This window comes from Polypterus senegalus, chromosome 3, assembly GCF_016835505.1.
Source record: "Polypterus senegalus isolate Bchr_013 chromosome 3, ASM1683550v1, whole genome shotgun sequence".
NCBI classification, from domain to species: domain Eukaryota; kingdom Metazoa; phylum Chordata; class Cladistia; order Polypteriformes; family Polypteridae; genus Polypterus; species Polypterus senegalus.
Window position 1 is genome coordinate 87,692,638 of NC_053156.1, and position 19,035 is coordinate 87,711,672.

Here is a 19,035-nt window from a genome sequence, read left to right on the forward strand (position 1 = left end):
CTTACTTTATGTGCTTGCAATATGCTCATGGTGAGGCATTTGAATGTTGACCTTAGAAAGACAAAAATAGAACTCTGTCAAGCTTGCACTACTCCTCAGTTTCTGTGCTGCAAGCTAATTCTTGTGCTGCTATTCCATGAGCGACCATGCTGGATCCTCTCTGTTGGTTTTAGTCACAGGTCTCCACCTCTCTCACCTGGGGCCTTCATGTATAACGCTGTACATAGAACTCACACTATAACATGGCGTAAGCACAAAAGCGGGAATGTGTGTACACACAGAAAAATCCAGATGCATAAATCTGTGCATATGCAAACTTCCATGTTCTTCCGCTACATAAATCCCGGTCAGTGTGAAAAGTAATGCACGTGCACACGCCTGCTGTCCTACCCCAACTCCTCCCAGAATTATGCCTCTTTGAATATGTAAATCAATATAAATAGCCCTTAAGCACAGCCTCATGTGAAAAGACAATGGGAAAAGCACGGGGGAAAATAGAAGAATTTCAGCGAATACCAAGTGGAGGCAAGGAAAAACGTACTATTTTTTGGTTTAAACAGTGATATAATCAACAAAAGGAAGTTGATCGAGTGACAGAGTGTTGGAGAAACTCGATAGCTCAAGTTCACAAAGTCGCACAGTGCCCAAAATAAAAAAATAAGTTGTCAGATATCAAAAGTCACCGTGAAAAGGCGAGTCGTAGCCCACCGTCTGAGTGTCATATGAAACCTTATTAGGGCTCATTTATCCTTCATGCTCAGAACGCGTACGCGTCCGCATCATGGCTGCCACGCATTCCCAGCGTTCATTTCACGCGTCCTCTGAGAAGGTCCTCAGAAATTAACGCGACGCGTGCGCGAGTTGCAGTACCAGCAAAAAGTCGGGGGGCGCAGTGTGCTAAAACTCGGAACGTGACGTCAGAGTCAGAGTCAGAGTCATGTACTATCTACATGTGACAGCAAGCCTCTATGGAGATCCTTCGGGGATCGATGTGCGCGCTTTGCTTTTTGATGAATGGTTCAAAGTGTTGAAGCAAAATGCCGACATACAGATGCATTCGTGGTGCTTTTAAATTCAAGCGTCGCATATTCCCGATCGTAATGACAAGATACATTTTAAAAGTCTCACATACCATCTTTTGTGCCGTCTATTTTTTATTTTTTACTTTACCTGCTGTCAGGTCCAAGAAGCTCGTAGCGATTAAAAACTGGGATGACGATTACGATGGTCTGCTTTAATAATAAAGTAAACTACGAGGTTAAAGTGGACATTTCGAGATTAAAGCCGAAATTTCCACTTTAATCACAAAATACACGTTTTCACCGTGTCTTTTATTTTTTTCTCAGTGGCTCAAATACAGCGCTATACATTATGTTGCCGATGTGAAGTTGCAAAAAAAAATAAATAAAAAAAAATAGACGGCACTGAGACTTTTAAAATGTATCGTGTCATTACGATCGGGAATATGCGACGCTTGAATATAAAAGCACCACGAATGCATTTGTATGTCGGCATTTTGCTTCACAACATCGAAGCATCCATCCCGTAGGATCGGCATAGAGGCTTTCTGTCACATGTAGATAGTTCCCGAATGTAATGACACGATACATTTTAAAAGTCTCACATACCATCTTTTGTGTCGTCTTTTTTAATTTTTTTATTTTTGCAACTTAACAACAGCAACATAATGTATAGCGTTATATTTGAACCACTGAGAAAAAAATAAAGGACACGGTGAAAACGTGTATTTTGTGATTAAAGTGGAAATTTCGGCTTTAATCTCGAATTGTCCACTTTAACCTCGTAGTTTACTTTATCATTAAAGCAGACCGTCGTAAACGTCATCCCAGTTTTTAATCGCTACGAGCTTCTTGGACCTGACAGCTGCGGCAAGCAGCAAAAGATCACCACACAGAACAAATTAAATGTATGATATTCCAACTCTCTGCACATTTAGAATCTTTAGATTCATACTTGATATCACTTTCATGATGAAATGCATTAAAGTGTGTATGTTACATTTTACGTATAATTTCATTTAAATAATGAATACTGTTAATAATTACACACATGGGGATGACACGGTGGCTCCTGCTACGCAAGCGTTGAAGTGTTTATACTTGCGCGCGTACTTTACGTAAATCTGGAGGAGTCCACCAGGTGGCAGTGTGAGAGTTGGAATATCATACATTTAATTTGTTCTGTGTGGTGATCTTTTGCTGCTTGCTGCAGCTGTCAGGTCCAAGAAGCTCGTAGCGATTAAAAACTGGGATGACGTTTACGACCGTCTGCTTTAATGATAAAGTAAACTACGAGGTTAAAGTGGACAATTCGAGATTAAAGTCGAAATTTCCACTTTAATCACAAAATACACGTTTTCACCGTGTCCTTTATTTTTTTCTCAGTGGTTCAAATATAACGCTATACATTATGTTGCTGTTGTTAAGTTGCAAAAATTAAAAAATTAAAAAGACGACACAAAAGATGGTATGTGAGACTTTTAAAATGTATCGTGTCATTACATTCGGGAACTATCTACATGTGACAGAAAGCCCCTATGCCGATCCTACGGGATGGATACATTTTAAAAGTCTCAGTGCCGTCTATTTTTTTTTTTTTTTGCAACTTCACATCGGCAACATAATGTATAGCGCTGTATTTGAGCCACTGAGAAAAAAAAAATAAAAACGGTGAAAACGTGTATTTTGTGATTAAAGTGGAAATTTCTGCTTTAATCTCGAAATGTCCACTTTAACCTCGTAGTTTACTTTATTATTAAAGCAGACCATCGTAAACGTCATCCCAGTTTTTAATCGCTACGAGCTTCTTGGACCTGACAGCAGGTAAAGTAAAAATAAAAAATAGACGGCACAAAAGATGGTATGTGAGACTTTTAAAATGTATCGTGTCATTACGATCGGGAATATGCGACGCTTGAATATAAAAGCACCACGAATGCATCTGTATGTCGGCATTTTGCTTCAACACTTTGAACCATTCATCAAACGGCAAAGCGCGCACATCGATCCCCGAAGGATCTCCATAGAGGCTTGCTGTCACATGTAGATAGTAAACAGAGACTCTGACGTCACGTTCCGACTTTTAGCACACTGCGCCCCCGACTTTTTGCTGGTACTGCAACTCGCGCACGCGTTGCGTTAATTTCTGAGCACCTGCTCAGAGGACGCGTGAAATGAACGCTGGGAACGCGTGGCAGCCATGATGCGGACGCGTACGCGTTCTGAGCGTGAAGTATAAATGAGCCCTTAGGGTTTCACACAGTGGGGAAAAAAAACATCAAATGTCAACTTTAATCTCGAAATTTCCACTTTAATCACGTAGTTTATTTTGTCATTAAAGTAGAACATCATAAACTTCATCTTAAAATTGTTTAATTTACTAGATGCTCAAATCCCATCGTAACTAAAGTAGCACGTTAAATGCTTTGTTTTGTATTTGATCTTCTATGTGCTCTGTGTGTGTGAATCACTACGTGCTTCCAGACTTTCTCATCCTCCGACAGGATACAGCTCTCTGAATAATTAAAATACTGAGATGTGTAAGTGATATAATTTTCATGATGATAGGAGTTAAATCATGTTATTAAACATGGGAACATAAGGTGGCGCAGTGATTGTTCATGTCTCACACATGATGCTAATATAGATTATTTAAATGAAGTTAAAGTTTTATGTGTATAATAAACATATTTTGCTGCATTTCATCTTAAAAATGATATTGTCATCATATGTAAATACGCGCTTTATGAAGTGGCTCAGGTTGTACAATATTATCACTGTAGTGCAAGTTTAAGGTGAGGTAATTGTACTTATAAGTACAAACAGTTCTACAAGGAGCACCTGATGGACTGATTGAGTACGTTTATAGTTCTTGGGATGAAACTGTTTCTGAACCATGAGGTCTGTACATTGATTCCCTACTTAGATAGAGTGATATAAATACTCTGAGTGGTGCAGTGTGAGTAATATGGAAAAAGATGATCTGCTGTGGCAACCCCTAACGGGAGCAGCTGAAAGAGGAAGAAGGTGCAGTGAGAATAACAACGATAAAGCAGTTATTGTATTTAGAATAGTTTGACAATTCCGTGGACCATTATATCGTTACTGGTTAATCACAATCAGATGCATTAAACTAATAAACAATATGCTGTTCAATGTCAGTGTATTTATAAAGCCGTGTCAGGGATGTGGATCTGAAAAAGAAAGGGTAACCACACAGGAACAGTAGTACTGCTTTGACGCTGGGTGCTGGCAGTCTGCAAAACCGAGCGGGGAACTTGCATACGCCAGGGTATGAGGTACCGTGGAAATGTGCATGGCTTCACGCCAAGTTTAGGTTTTATACATTGCGATTTGAGCGTGGAAACGTTCGTACGCAACATTTCTGTGTGTACGCACCATTTATACATAAGCCCCTTGGTGTCTGCTCTCAGTTCTGGATGGCATACACGGTCTCTCTTTCAATCTCATGCCAATCTCCCTGCCCCTTCGAGAAAGACGGCTGGTATTAAAGGACCAACATTCAAGTCATTTATGCCCAGATAATCAATAATAAGGTCTTAAAGATAGTGCAACTTCACACTTAGAAAACGAATAGATCAAAAGCAGAGTGCATCAGCTTTCACATGGTAAAAAGGGATTGCTGTTGTGGTGGAGCTCAAGGTGGATTAAGGAAAACAAAACAAAAAAAAAAATTCTAGGTAGTGGAGCTATGGTGGAAGTGAGAGAGACTGGGAGTTTAAGAAATGTCAAAAGAGAGTGCAATCACTACAATCACACAGGACTAGAGCAAGAAGGTGTTGTGCATTAATAAAAGATATTATCGTCTGCAAGAAAGTGAGATGGTCAGGTCTTAGATCACTTTTATGTGCTCTTGTCAGCAAGAAAGTTCTATCAAGAAAGATGACTAGATCAGCCTATGGACCACCTGGCACATGCTAACAGATTATCAGTGGTCCATGGATCAAACATTTAGAACCAAAGCTCTAGAGGAGACTTGTCTGTGACAAGATGATTGGAAAAGCTCATCCAACAAATGCTGGCCAGCAACCTGGCTGGAACAGAAGTCCCCTTACATGACCAGGAAGCCATTATGGAAAGGAGAGGATAGACTGGGTTGATTGCCGGTATTATCCCAGCCAGGAGGCCATAATAACAGAAGGAGAGAGGGAGATTGCTTCCCTGGGCCATGAATACCAACTATATACTAGGTAGCAGCATCGTTCAGTTGGTCCTTCCATTTGCACACGTAACCTTCATAAGTTGAAGTTACCTCAATTGTTTTATATAAAATTAATTACCTTCATTGTTTCCTCAAGGTAGCGTGTTGAGCTTCCATTTGCATATGCAGTTTGCACCACTGCTACTTGAAGATGGAGATCAGCCTAGACATGCAAATTCAGATTTATAATTGGTTCTTAATATTATACTTAAGAAACAAGCATTCATATAATATATATAAATATAATTAACATACTTTTGTAAGGAGCTCCTTCAGAAAGGTACTTATCAAGGTAGCAATTTTATCTCCATCAAGCAGATGAAACAGGCCAGCATCATCATTGTAATAATAGACAATACGATCAGCATCCCCATCAAATGAACAACAACGTTCTCCGGCCATCATCTGTATACCTAATTAAAATAAAAATCATACCTCAGAACATTATCTAGAGGAGCCCCATTTGAGACAGTGCATATTGTTAGAAATTAACAGTACCTCCTTCACAGTTTCTAAACAAAAACTGAAATTTTGTTTATAAACTCATGATATCTGGTAAAGCTAAAGCAATTATTCCTTTAGAAACTATTATAAATTCAGAAGGTATGTGCATTAACATTATAAGATAGCACAGGAACTGGTGTGAAAAAAGCAAATCTACACTAATTACAGGCTTCTAGAAGGATCAAGTGTTGAAGGTTACTGATCTTTTCAATCCACAACAAAATACTTAGGCTAAAAATGTAAATTAAATAGTTAAATGTTAAGTAAGAAATAAAGAGCTCAGCCAAATCTTTACAGTCATACCTATTTAAAATCATTAGGCTATGTCCAAATTAAGATGCTTCATAACTTATGTAAAAGTACACATTTAAGAATATTTTAGCAAAAAAGCATGATTTTTCATGTTTTGACCATGCAGCTAGATAAGGGGACATGTGGATTATGCAACAAAGGTAACAAACGTTTTTCACTGACATTTTTCACACTGTTTACTAGGGTATTACACTGGTCACAATTGTCTTCTGTTATGTCATAAACTTCTCTATCTCCATTCTGCATAAAAATATGGAGATTAAATCGTCCAATTAAAAAGTAAAACCAAAACAGTCTTCTTTATCTGTTATCAGATTATTTCAATTCTGAAAACTTGCCATCGACAAAGACTCTTTAGAACTCATATGAGGTACTTTTTAAGCAAGACTTTAATGTATGAGCTTCTCAAAGGCTCACAACTTCCACATTTCCCTATTTGCAGTTTTAGTTCATCCATCCTTCCAGGTCTCACTGTCATTGCCCACGTGAGCATTGAAGTCTCCCAGCAAAATGAGGGAATCCCCAGAAGGTATGCCCTCTAGCACCCCCTCCAGAGACTCCAAAAAGGGTGGATACTCCAAACTGCTGTTCGGTGCATACGCACAAACAACAGTCAGGACCCTTCCCCCCACCCGAAGGCGGAGGGAGGACACCCTCTCGTCCACCGGGGTTAACCCCAATGCACAGGCTCCGAGTCGGGGGGGCAATAAGTATGCCCACACCTGCAACTCCAGAGTGGTAGAGAGTCCAGCCCCTCTCAAGGAGATTGGTTCCAGAGTCCAAGCTGTGCGTCGAGGGAGTCCGACTATATCTAGCCGGAACCTCAAGACCTCGCGCACTAGCTCAGGCTCCTTCCCCTTCAGAGAGGTGACATTCCACGTCCCAAGAGCCAGTTTCTGTAGCCGAGGATCAGACTGCCAAGGTCCCCACCTTCGGCCACCACCCAACTCACACTGCACCCAACCTCCTTGGCCCCTCCCATAGGTGGTGAGCCCATGGGGAGGAGGACCCACGTTACCTCTTCGGGCTGTGCCCGGCCGAGCCCCATGGGTGCAGGCTCGGCCACCAGGCGCTCGCCATCGAGCCCCACCTCCAGGCTTGGCTCCAAAAATCTCCTGAACTCCAAACTGAATGTCAGAATGGGAAAGAAAGGTGATTTAAGCAATTTTGAGTGTGGCATGGTTGTTGGTGCCAGACGGGCCGGTCTGAGTATTTCACAATCTGCTCAGTTACTGGGATTTTCACGCACAACCATTTCTAGGTTTACAAAGAATGATGTGAAAATGGAAAAACATCCAGTATGCGGCAGTCCTGTGGGCGAAAATGCCTTGTTGATGCTAGAGGTCAGAGGAGAATGGGCCGACTGATTCAAACTGATAGAAGAGCAACTTTGACTGAAAAAATGTTGCCTGGTCTGATGAGTCTCGATTTCTGTTGAGACATTCAAATGGTAGAGTCAGAATTTGGCGTAAACAGGATGAGAACATGGATCCATCATGCCTTGTTACCACTGTGCAGGCTGGTGGTGGTGGTGGTGTAATGGTGTGGGGGGTGTTTTCTTGGCACACTTTAGGCCCCTTAGTGCCAATTGGGCATCGTTTAAATGCCACGGGCTACCTGAGCATTGTTTCTGACCATGTCCATCCCTTCATGACCACCATGTACCCATCCTCTGATGGCTACTTCCAGCAGGATAATGCACCATGTCACAAAGCTCGAATCATTTCAAATTGGTTTCTTGAACATAACAATGAGTTCACTGTACTAAAATGGCCCCCACAGTCACCAGATCTCAACCCAATAGAGCATCTTTGGGATGTGGTGGAACGGAGCTTGTGCCCTGGATGTGCATCCCACAAATCTCCATCAACTGCAAGATGCTATCCTCTCAATATGGGCCAACATTTCTAAAGAATGCTTTCAGCACCTTGTTGAATCAATGCCACGTAGAATTAAGGCAGTTGTGAAGGCGAAAGGGGGTCAAACACTGTATTAGTATGGTGTTCCTAATAATCCTTTAGGTGAGTGTGTGTGTATATATATATATATATATATATATATATATATATAAAAATCAGCTATTACTTTTCAACTTAATACACATTTCATTTTATCTTGAGATGTTACCATTCAAATGCTAATCAGTGTCAGAAAACAAGGCATAAGATTCAACACATGCTATGCTCCAAAGTAATATATCTTATAATGTAAGTCAAATAAACTGACGGAGACAAATTACCACAACATCTACAGTATTATATACATTAAACACTAATTACATTTTAGCCAAGCACTGCAGGGACACTTAAAACATGCAATTTTTTTTTGAACTCCCTTATCAGGTTTGGTGCAAATCTCAAAACCATGTGGATATATTATAAATTATTTTCAACTTTTGGTTGGCTAATGTTAAAATACATTGTACTTGAGCCTTTACGAAATGGTATATCATTCAAAAACAACACTGTAACACAGATGAATAGACTGGACTGAACAAAAGTTATGAAGTATGGAAAAAATATGCTGGACTGAAAGTAATGAATGCCAGAAAAGATGTACAGGATTAAGCAGAAATTTAGTGTGGGAGCAGTGAAAATGTAACAGGAGATTTTGAAGTAAATTAGGAAGTAAATAAAATTGTGGGAAGTAAAGAAAGCAGCATTGTTGAGCACTGTGATTGAGAAAGTGAAATTATATAATAATGTAAGTTAAAATAAGTAGATAATTGGCCCCATTTCTGTCAAGTTTACTGGAGGAAGCAATGCAGTACGGACGCTGGCTCGGACACAGACAGGCAGACACGTTCATTTCACCCAACACACGTTTATTTACACTATTATCTACAAAAGTCATAAGTGCCACACAAACCCCACGAGTCCCCAAAGTCCTGGCCACACAATGCCTTCACTCCCCTCTTCAGGCCGCCTCCTTGCCTCCTCCAGCAAGCTCAGTCCACTTCACTTCCGACTCTCGCCTCAAATGAAGGGAGGCGGCCCCTTTTATCCACACCCGGATGTGCTCCAAGTGCTCCCCAGCAATCCCCCACCGACACGCCCCCGTGTGGTGAAGTGTCGGCTGTAACCCCGGAAGCACTCCGGGTGTCCCTGCTCCTCTTCCCCCCTGCACTTCCTGGTGTGGCAGAAGTGCGGAGGTCCAGGGCTCCAAAGGCATAGGGGCGCCCCCTAGCGGTGACCACGGGCCCCTACAGGGTGGAGCTTCAAAGCTCTGTACCCATGGCCCCCAAAGGAACCAGGGCGGTCACCCCCAGATGGTCTGGAGAAGGCGCAAGCCCTCCTCCGGTCCTCCTGGGAGTCCCGGCTGGGTCGCCACCCCAGCCACCTGCGACAGCAGATATGGAAGTAAATTGAAAATAAATCTATTGGCATATAGCAATTTCTCACAGACTGTGCCAATGTCTAATAAAAACTCCACACACAGGTGTAAAATGAAATTACTCTTTACCCCAAAGTAACAAGAAAATAAAAATGAAACTGACACCAGTGTATTGTTTTACGCTATGGTTTCCTGGATCAGCAACTTGAGTTCAAAAGATGCACAATGCCCAAGTAAACTTACCATAAAAGACACTCCATCACGGGTCTAAACCTGGACACACTAGATGCTGCGGAAAAGAAAATGATGCCATCATGAAGAATCCCTTACATCTACCCTAGGAGGTGTTATCTTGGAGGATTTAGCCACAGACTCAATCCTTCATGAGATTCTAAGTGCTTCTAGGGCTCTTTTCTGCCCACTGCTACGAAGCAATTCAGTGCTTCCTCCTACTTAGACTTAATTTTTATACCCTTTTAAGTATATTTTGCTAAAAATGGACAATATACATTTATCTATCTATTCATTGATTGAATGTATTATTTATCCTTCAAGTCTGTGTCTTTATTTTCTGATGTTTTTGTGGTTTGTATGCATCTAAAATTTCCCCTAAGGATTAATAAAGTTTATCTAATCTAATTATTATCATTCCCACCATCTGTAAACCACAACACCATTAAGAAAGTTAAAACTTCTGCCTCAAAATCTGCAAGGATCTGAGAAAGAACTGTACAGTGTTAAATAGCAAGCATGAATGATAGGGTACCCCAAAATAAGGAGCTCTGTCACTGGAAGTTTCTATCTGTGCTTATGCATAACCCATTTGCTTGCCACCTGAAGCAACAGTTGCAGTATACTTTCTTTTTACTACGTCCTCTGCCTTGCTCAGGCTGTTTATGTTTTATGGAAAGATTCTCACTGGATTCATGCTGGAGTTTTTGTAAAGTTTTATTCTGTTTGCTGCTTATATTCTGTGAGCCCTCTCCCCTGTACTCTCCCTGAGCCGGCATGGTTGGTGAGTAAGTCCTTACTTTCTTAGTTGACTAGGATTAAGGCTTTCTTAGCTGACTATGTTTACTGCTCAGTTGGAGTTACTTTATGGGTTCTAGTTAACGTGGTGGTGGCTGACATTGCTTTTTCTGACGATGATTAGCTACTCTTCAACACATTTATGCGCTTACCGTATACACTCCAGATTGGAAGTGGTGACATATGGCTTATGCTTGGAGCTTGCCATTGCTTGTCTGCGGTATATACTGTACATCGCTCCTCTCAGCGTCATTTTAATATTACCTTTGCATCCACCGACACTATCTGCACGATTTGGTCTGTTAGACCTGTTTTTTAAAAAAAAAACTATTTGCAGGATGATGGAGTAGGTAGACGAATTGGCTAAGAAACCTGTTGCAGTTACCGGACTAGAGTAACCTAGGATTACAATCTGACTTAACTCTCCACTGTGTGCTCCTGAACTGCAGGTCGTTAACAAATAAAACTACTTTCCTCAATGACTTATCTACTTCTTAAAAACTGGACATGCCGTTCCTTGTAGAAACATGGCAAAATCCAGGTTATTACTTACAACTAAATCTGCTTACCCCTGCTGGTTACAGTTACTTGTCTAAACCTGTCTGACGGGCCAAGGTGGCAGATTGGCAGGTGATTCATCGTGATTGTCTTAAAGCAACCACTGTTGATTTTGTTGATCTTCAGAACATTACGTCTTTTGAATACCTGTTTGTTAAAATAACTGGAAATGTTTTGCTGCACATTATATTAAATTTACAGGTCTCCAAAGCTTTTTTTTCTCATCTTTATGAAATACTCACTCTTGATTGTGGCATGTCTACTGCAGTTGTTTTGCTTGGTGACCTTAATATTCATGTGGATACTGACTGTCCATCTGCTTGTGAGCTGCATTCGGTACTGGATTTTTTCAGTTTTGTGTGGCATGTCGGTTTTTCAACCCATGCTAGGGGCCATATTCTGGATCTTGTATGTTCCACTGGACAGCAAAACGTTTGTAGAACTCGTTCTGTTATCGGTATCTCAGATAACAAGCTGACTGAATTCAGTTTCACTTATCACTTGCATAAAATAAGTCTAAAATCTAAAATAAACTATCGGAATATCAAGACCATTGATCAGTTATCCTTATCTATGTCTGTTCGTGCTTCCTGTCTTCATGATGTTTCTGGGTTGTCTTGCCCTATGCAGATTTTGTCATATAATTCCACATTGTCACAAATTTTGGATCATTATGGACCTATTAAATTTTTGATTGTTCCTACTACCCGTACATCTCCATGGTTTACAGCAGAATTGCGTACCATGAAACGAACTGGTTCCCACTTGGAAAGGCTCTGGAAGAAGACTGGTCTGGCTGTTCACGGCCTGGCTTATACAGAACGCCTGAAGAAATACAGATGTGCCTTATCGGCTGCACTTTCAAAGTACTGTTCTACCCCAATTGACTTTGGTACTTGTCACCCTAGATCTCTTTTCAATACAGTTAATAGACTTTGTCAACCTGCTGTTAAAAATCCTTATTCCTCTGCTAATCACTCTAATCTATTTTTGGACTATTTTTAGTCAACCATATATCAAGGTTTCTCTACCAACCATTCCTCATATCTGTTGACTGTTTCTACTTCTAAATCTTCATTTTATTTATCTAAATTTAACCCCACTACATCAACATGTATTGCTGAAGTATTATCTAAATTAAATCAATCTACTTGTCACTTAGACCCTGCCCCTACTTTACTAATTAAGGCTTGTACTGATACACTTTCTGCTCCCATTTCTCACTTTATCAACTGTAGTTGCTGCACCTGTGTTGTTCCAAGTGATTTAAAAACTGCTGCTGTAAACCCATCTTAAAAAGACCTGGCTTAGATCCGTTACAGCTAAAATTTTATCACCCAATCTCTAAACTTCCATTTATGGCTAAGACCTTAGAAAAGGTTGTTGCTGCTCAACTTAATGATTATTTAAACTTGTATCTGGACTCAGAACCCTACATAGCACTGAAACTGCTTTACTTAAGGTAATCAATGACTTACTTATAACTGCAGATTCTGGGATGGCCGATATTCTAGTTCCCCTCGACTTAAGTGCAGCATTTGATACAGTTAACCATGACACTTTACTGTCCTGACTTTCAGCTATTGGTATCTCTGGTGCTGCTCTCTCTGTTCACATCATACCACGGTGATCACCAGTATCTAGGAAACACAAATCTGCCACTACTTCACTCACACAAGGAATCCCTCAAAGGTCAGTTCTAGGTCTAATTCTCTTTAACATCTATATGCATCCATTAGGTGAGATTATTCGTCAATATGGTCTAACCTTCCAACTTTTATATAAAAGTGTTGATACAACTGCAACATCTTCACCTGTTGCACTGACCGACTGCATTCAGAAAATCAATCATTGGATGACAGATAATTTCTTACGACTTAATCCTGATAAAACAGAAATCTTAATAGTTGGTACCAAATCTGTCCTATCTACCTTTCATGGGCTAAAATTGTCATTGATGGGATCCTGGTTGAACTCTCAGCATGTCCGTAATTTGGGTGTCATCTTTGATCAACTTCTTAGTTTTCAACCACACATTAACTCGATAGTACAGACAGCTTTTTTCATCTTGGCAACATTGCTCATTTGCATTCTTTCCTCAGTGTGTAGGATACAGAAACACTGATTCATGCTTTCATCACTACCTGTCTGGACTATTGCAATGCACTGTTTTATGGCCTCCCAACTAAATATATCAACAGATTACAATATGTTCAGAATTCTGCTGCTCTTGTACTTATACACGCTAAAAAATCAGCTCACACCACTCCTGTCGTTTATGATTTGCATTGGTTACCAGTCTTTTCAAGAATCAAATATAAAATTATCCTTCTCGCCTTTAGAGCCCTTCATAGTTTAGCCCGTCATTATCTGTCTGAGCTGCTGCTTCATAAAACTCGTGCATTAAGATCATCGGACACTAACTTACTCACTGTACCTAAATACAGGTTAGTAACTATTCCTCAGCTTTAGCGAGGAAAAATCTATTATTCATTTCAAAATCCTGTTAAAAACACATCTCTTCAATGAGTATTATTCATTTTTTTCTATGTAATTTCTATTGACTTGTTAAAGTGTTAATTGAATTGCAAAGTGTCCTTGAGTGTATAAAGGGAACAACATAAATAAAACGTATTATTATTTCAGGGAGCTTGTTGATGTGTACGAGCCTATCACCAGGGCATAAAGAAGGGAAAAAAGCAGAGGCCATGAAATCCTCAACATCTATGTTTAACAGCATATAATGTTGAATCATATTATTAATCAAGTTGAATAGAGTGCTTGGTAAGTATATGAATTCTAGATTCTAAGAAGGTAGGTACACCACTGGTGTTTGCCTAGCTAGAAAGTATAATCAGACCCCAATGTAATAACACTTTAAACTGTAGTACATGGAGCCACTGAAACTGAAATCCACATCCTGATGCTTTTGAATTTGTAAATAAAAATATTTGAATTTGCAAATAATAAAAATCTCAGTGTTATATTTGCTTCATCTTAATTAGCTGTAAAATATTGGAATTATACAAAATTTAACATGTTCATGTTATGTTAAAATGAGATGCACAGACCCATTTTGATTTGATTCTTAGTTTGTACTAGAATTGCATTTAGTGTTTTTAGAGACAAAGAAATGTGTATAAACTATTATAAATTATTATAAATAAATTACCTATTTTGCAAAGACAAATACTGCTGTCCAATCATGTATATAAACAAGGGGTTTCTTTAACTTTGATTACATGTAAAAAATCAAAAAACTATTGAAGACATTCTGTACTCAGAGAAAATAAATTTGGCTAGCTGAAAGATTAAAAATACCTTACCTTTTGAAAATGTAATATATTTGTCTTATTCTCCCAGTATACACTTGTATTACACGAATGTCTGTTGTTTTAGAATATTGCATTATAAGGAAGAGTTTATTAAAATTTGGACCATGAAAGTTAGCTAGGCTAACTGTTTTACTTTTGGTAGCATTTCATTTTCCCTCAAACTATATATCCTTGAGACTACTGGTTACTATGAGAGAGTGGGTAAGGGAGAAAAAACAAAACCAAACATTAACAAGTACTATGAACAAGAATTACAGGTTAAGCCCAATACTCTCTGGAGGAATGGACTCTATGATTATAATCCTAGAACATATAAGGGGCAATTTTCAACCATCATGGCCACCTGCTATGGGGCTTTGCTGAAAGAAAAAAGCTCATGTGCCAAAATAAACAGTCTGGCTAATTCAAATAAAGATAAACAAGTAAGCAACAAGCAGCTAGAAGGTTATACTACTCCAGTGTTAGACAACACTAAAATTGTAGTAGAAAAGTATTTTTAGTTTACAGCATTTTCCTGCTTTTAATGTACAACACACCACTGATTACATGAAATAATAAAAGACTGCACAATCATGACATTTTTTTCCTGTGTTTTCGAGATACAATACATTAAAGTTTTAATTTTTGCATCATTTTTCATAAAATATAGGCGTGTTCAAGGATGAAATTCTAATGCATATTTCTGTAGTTATCATAAACAACAATACAACTGCCTATAACTTTGCTTTCTCTCACAATTTAATGACATGCTAGCAATTCCAAAATTAGCCAGTGTGAGCAAACGCAACTATCTAGGATTTTCAGCCAGCAATTTTGAACAGAAAAGAGGTACTAACGGTGGATGTGCAATTTAAGAAGTTGCTTTCTTTTATTATAAAGTAGTAACAATAAGCACAAATCTTTTGTTTTTTATTTGCAGATGTAAACTGATGTAGCCCTTCACCAACTCCATATACATTACTTAATAATCGTAACATTTTCTTCCATTTTATGTTTATATTAGAAAGCATTTTCAGGGTACCTTTTGGAGGCTTCTGCTGGACTTTGACATAATCTGCTCCACAAAGGTGATTGAGCTTTCCTGCAGTGCCATCATTGTACAGAGAGGTGAGCAATTCCTTCTGTAGATAATTTTCCATTTCTTTAAGTTTAAGCGCTCCAATACCATTCGCACCATCCACTTTCAGGTGTTTATGGTCATCTGTGCGATTTGGGGTCTTAATGATGGACAGGAAAAAAAAATGAGCATTTATATTCAAACTTAGAATTAAGTAAGAAACAGATCCAGCATAGAATTAGATATATTAGTAAAGACTTTTTTTATAAATTACCTGTTTTGCGAGCTCCAAAAATGCTGTTGAGAGCTTCACATAATATCCTTCGACACTAGCAGTGCCATACATCTGATTTGTGTTGTGGCAACAAACAATATAATGAAGCTGTGGTGTTGTAACAAGACCATAATCTGTAGGCACAATATATCAAAAACATGATAAGAGTCTTTAAATAAACAGGTTTCTAATTATACAAATAAAACCTCACAAAATACTTTACATGCAATGCTTCTGTTATACATATACTGTAAGGCCTTGTTCACACGGGCGTTAAAATCGAGCATTTTTTTTGCGTTCGTAGCGTCCGGTGAGCACGGATCAAGCGCCGAGTGTTTTCTACACGTAGGAGTCAATGAGAGTGTTCACACGGGCTTTGGTGACGTGCGTTTGTCCGGCAGCGCGTTTATATGGCATCAAAAAAACGTTGCATGCAGCTTTTTCTTGGCGTTCAAAACCCAACGAACGCAAGGAAACCGCTTCTAGTTCGTTTTCTGCGCGTTTATTGTACGCTTCGCAGGACCGGATATATCCCATGATCCTACATGCTATACATGTTCTCTAATATAATATTTGATAACGATTATGTAGGGGGGGCAATCCATATGGGGGTAGGGCATTTCAGTGCATAACACCGGTGTAAGCACACACTCGACTACTGTTTCCTTACCTCAAAGTGACAAGTAGTCTCTCTTCGGGGCTAACACCAAGTCGCATATTGGTTGATCGGCGTGCAATGTGGCATTGCACCAGCTGCAGCAGACAATCAAAATTGGAAACCGACATCCGACAGTAATTAAAAAACTTGCACGGAAATTTTCGCATTTCTTCATAAAACACAAAAAAACTTCCTTTAACCCGACGTTGTGCAGTCAGAGGATGAACCCAGTAGCGGCGGCGATTTTTCCCTCCATACGTCGCCGTATAACGAGTATTTTTAAAACAAGAAGATTAATATCTAACATAGCAAAATGGTCCATATTGAAAGGAGGCACCTCAAATAAAACGACAAGGGCTTTCATATCCAGTTCCCGAAACTGCCTCCACAGGTTAATACACAAACTACTATTTGGGCTGCAGGCTGGCGTTAGACAGAGACAAACGAACGCCGGTGTAGAAGTCAATCGACTGCCACCACAAAATGCAACATAAACGTCTAGGATGTTCAGAGCAAGTTCGTTTATCCAAAAACTTAACGCCCGTGTGAACAAGGCCTAAAAGATAAATTAATGTCTATGGAAGAAATGTACTTGCAACACAAAATCAAATTAATCATTATACACTGTTTTCTGCAACATTAAGACTTAAAAAGCATTGTGATAGACAATAAAAATATGGTATATTTTAAACCAAACAATAGTCATGTTAAAAATAGCATTATCCACAGTTGGAAAAAAAAAAAAGGACTCTGGAACAGACTAACAAGTGAAGCATTGTATTTATTAATGAAGGTCTGCAATGAGTCATTCAGCATTAGGAGATCTCTATTAAAAAACTATTTCAGAGAACAAACTTCTGAACTATTTGTTAAAAGTTATTAACAACACCCATTACAAGCTGTTAAGCGCATTCTAAACATGATTAGCAGCAGAAGAAAAAGAAGGTTTCACTTTCTAAGAAAAATGTCACATAAAGAAAATAGTTACATACTATATTAAAAAATCAAGCATGGAAGAAGTTTTTATAAACAAAAGTAAAATAGTGATTTAATAAAAATTAAGTAAACTGTAGATATATACATACATACTATATTATACATATATATATACACATATATATATATATACACATATATATACATATATATATACATATATATATACACATATATATACATATATATATATATACACATATATATACATATATATATACACATATATATACATATATATATATATACACATATATATACATATATATATATATACACATATATATACATATATATATATATACATACAAACCGGATTCCAAAAAAGTTGGGACACTATACAAATCGTGAATAAAAACTGAATGCAATGATGTGGAGGTGCCAACTTCTAATATTTTATTCAGAATAGAACATAAATCACGGAACAAAAGTTTAAACTGAGAAAATGTATCATTTTAAGGGAAAAATATGTTGATTCAGAATTTCATGGTGTCAACAAATCCCAAAAAGTTGGGACAAGGCCATTTTCACCACTGTGTGGCATCTCCCCTTCTTCTTACAACACTCAACAGACGTCTGGGGACCGAGGAGACCAGTTTCTCAAGTTTAGAAATAGGAATGCTCTCCCATTCTTGTCTAATACAGGCCTCTAACTGTTCAATCGTCTTGGGCCTTCTTTGTCGCACCTTCCTCTTTATGATGTGCCAAATGTTCTCTATAGGTGAAAGATCTGGACTGCAGACTGGCCATTTCAGTACCCGGATCCTTCTCAAACGCAGCCATGATGTTGTGATTGATGCAGAATGTGGTCTGGCATTATCTTGTTGAAAAATGCAGGGTCTTCCCTGAAAGAGATGACGCCTGGATGGGAGCATATGTTGTTCTAGAACCTGAATATATTTTTCTGCATTGATGGTGCCTTTCCAGACATGCAAGCTGCCCATGCCACACTCACTCATGCAACCCCATACCATCAGAGATGCAGGCTTCTGAACTGAGCGTTGATAACAACTTGGGTTGTCCTTGTCCTCTTTGGTCCGGATGACATGGCGCCCCAGATTTCCAAAAAGAACTTGAATCGTGACTCGCCTGACCACAGAACAGTCTTCCATTTTGCCACACTCCATTTTAAATGATCCCTGGCCCAGTGACAACGCCTGAGCTTGTGGATCTTGCTTAGAAATGGCTTCTTCTTTGCACTGTAGAGTTTCAGCTGGCAACGGCGGATGGCACGGTGGATTGTGTTCACTGACAATGGTTTCTGGAAGTATTCCTGAGCCCATTCTGTGATTTCCTTTACAGTAGCATTCCTGTTTGTGGTGCAGTGTCGTTTAAGGGCCCGGAGATCACGGGCATCCAGTATGGTTTTACGGCCTTGACCCTTACGCGACAGAGATTGTTCCAGATTCTCTGAATCTTTGGATGATGTTATGCACAGTTGATGATGATAGATGCAAAGTCTTTGCAATTTTTCGCTGGGTAACACCTTTCTGATATTGCTCCACTATCTTTCTGCGCAACATTGTGGGAATTGGTAAACCTCTACCCATCTTGGCTTCTGAGAGACACTGCCACTCTGAGAAGCTCTTTTTATACCCAATCATGTTGCCAATTGACCTAATTAGTGTTTATTGGTCTTCCAGCTCTTCGTTATGCTCAAATTTACTTTTTCCAGCCTCTTATTGCTACTTGTCCCAACTTTTTGGGATTTGTTGACACCATGAAATTTTGAATCAAC

At 39.1% G+C, this 19,035-nt stretch overlaps 1 protein-coding gene across 1 annotated transcript in view; it reads right to left on the minus strand.

The window, feature by feature from the left end:
* Positions 1–19,035, minus strand: part of pgm3 (phosphoglucomutase 3) — a 58,785-nt gene that overhangs the window by 14,536 nt on the left and 25,214 nt on the right. The window contains exons 5-8 of the mRNA XM_039747575.1: positions 15,644–15,777; positions 15,334–15,529; positions 5,497–5,654; positions 5,321–5,404 (exon numbers count right to left, since the gene is read on the minus strand). Coding sequence (XP_039603509.1) covers positions 5,321–5,404; positions 5,497–5,654; positions 15,334–15,529; positions 15,644–15,777 — 572 coding nt within the window. The remainder of the gene's footprint in view (positions 1–5,320; positions 5,405–5,496; positions 5,655–15,333; positions 15,530–15,643; positions 15,778–19,035) is intronic.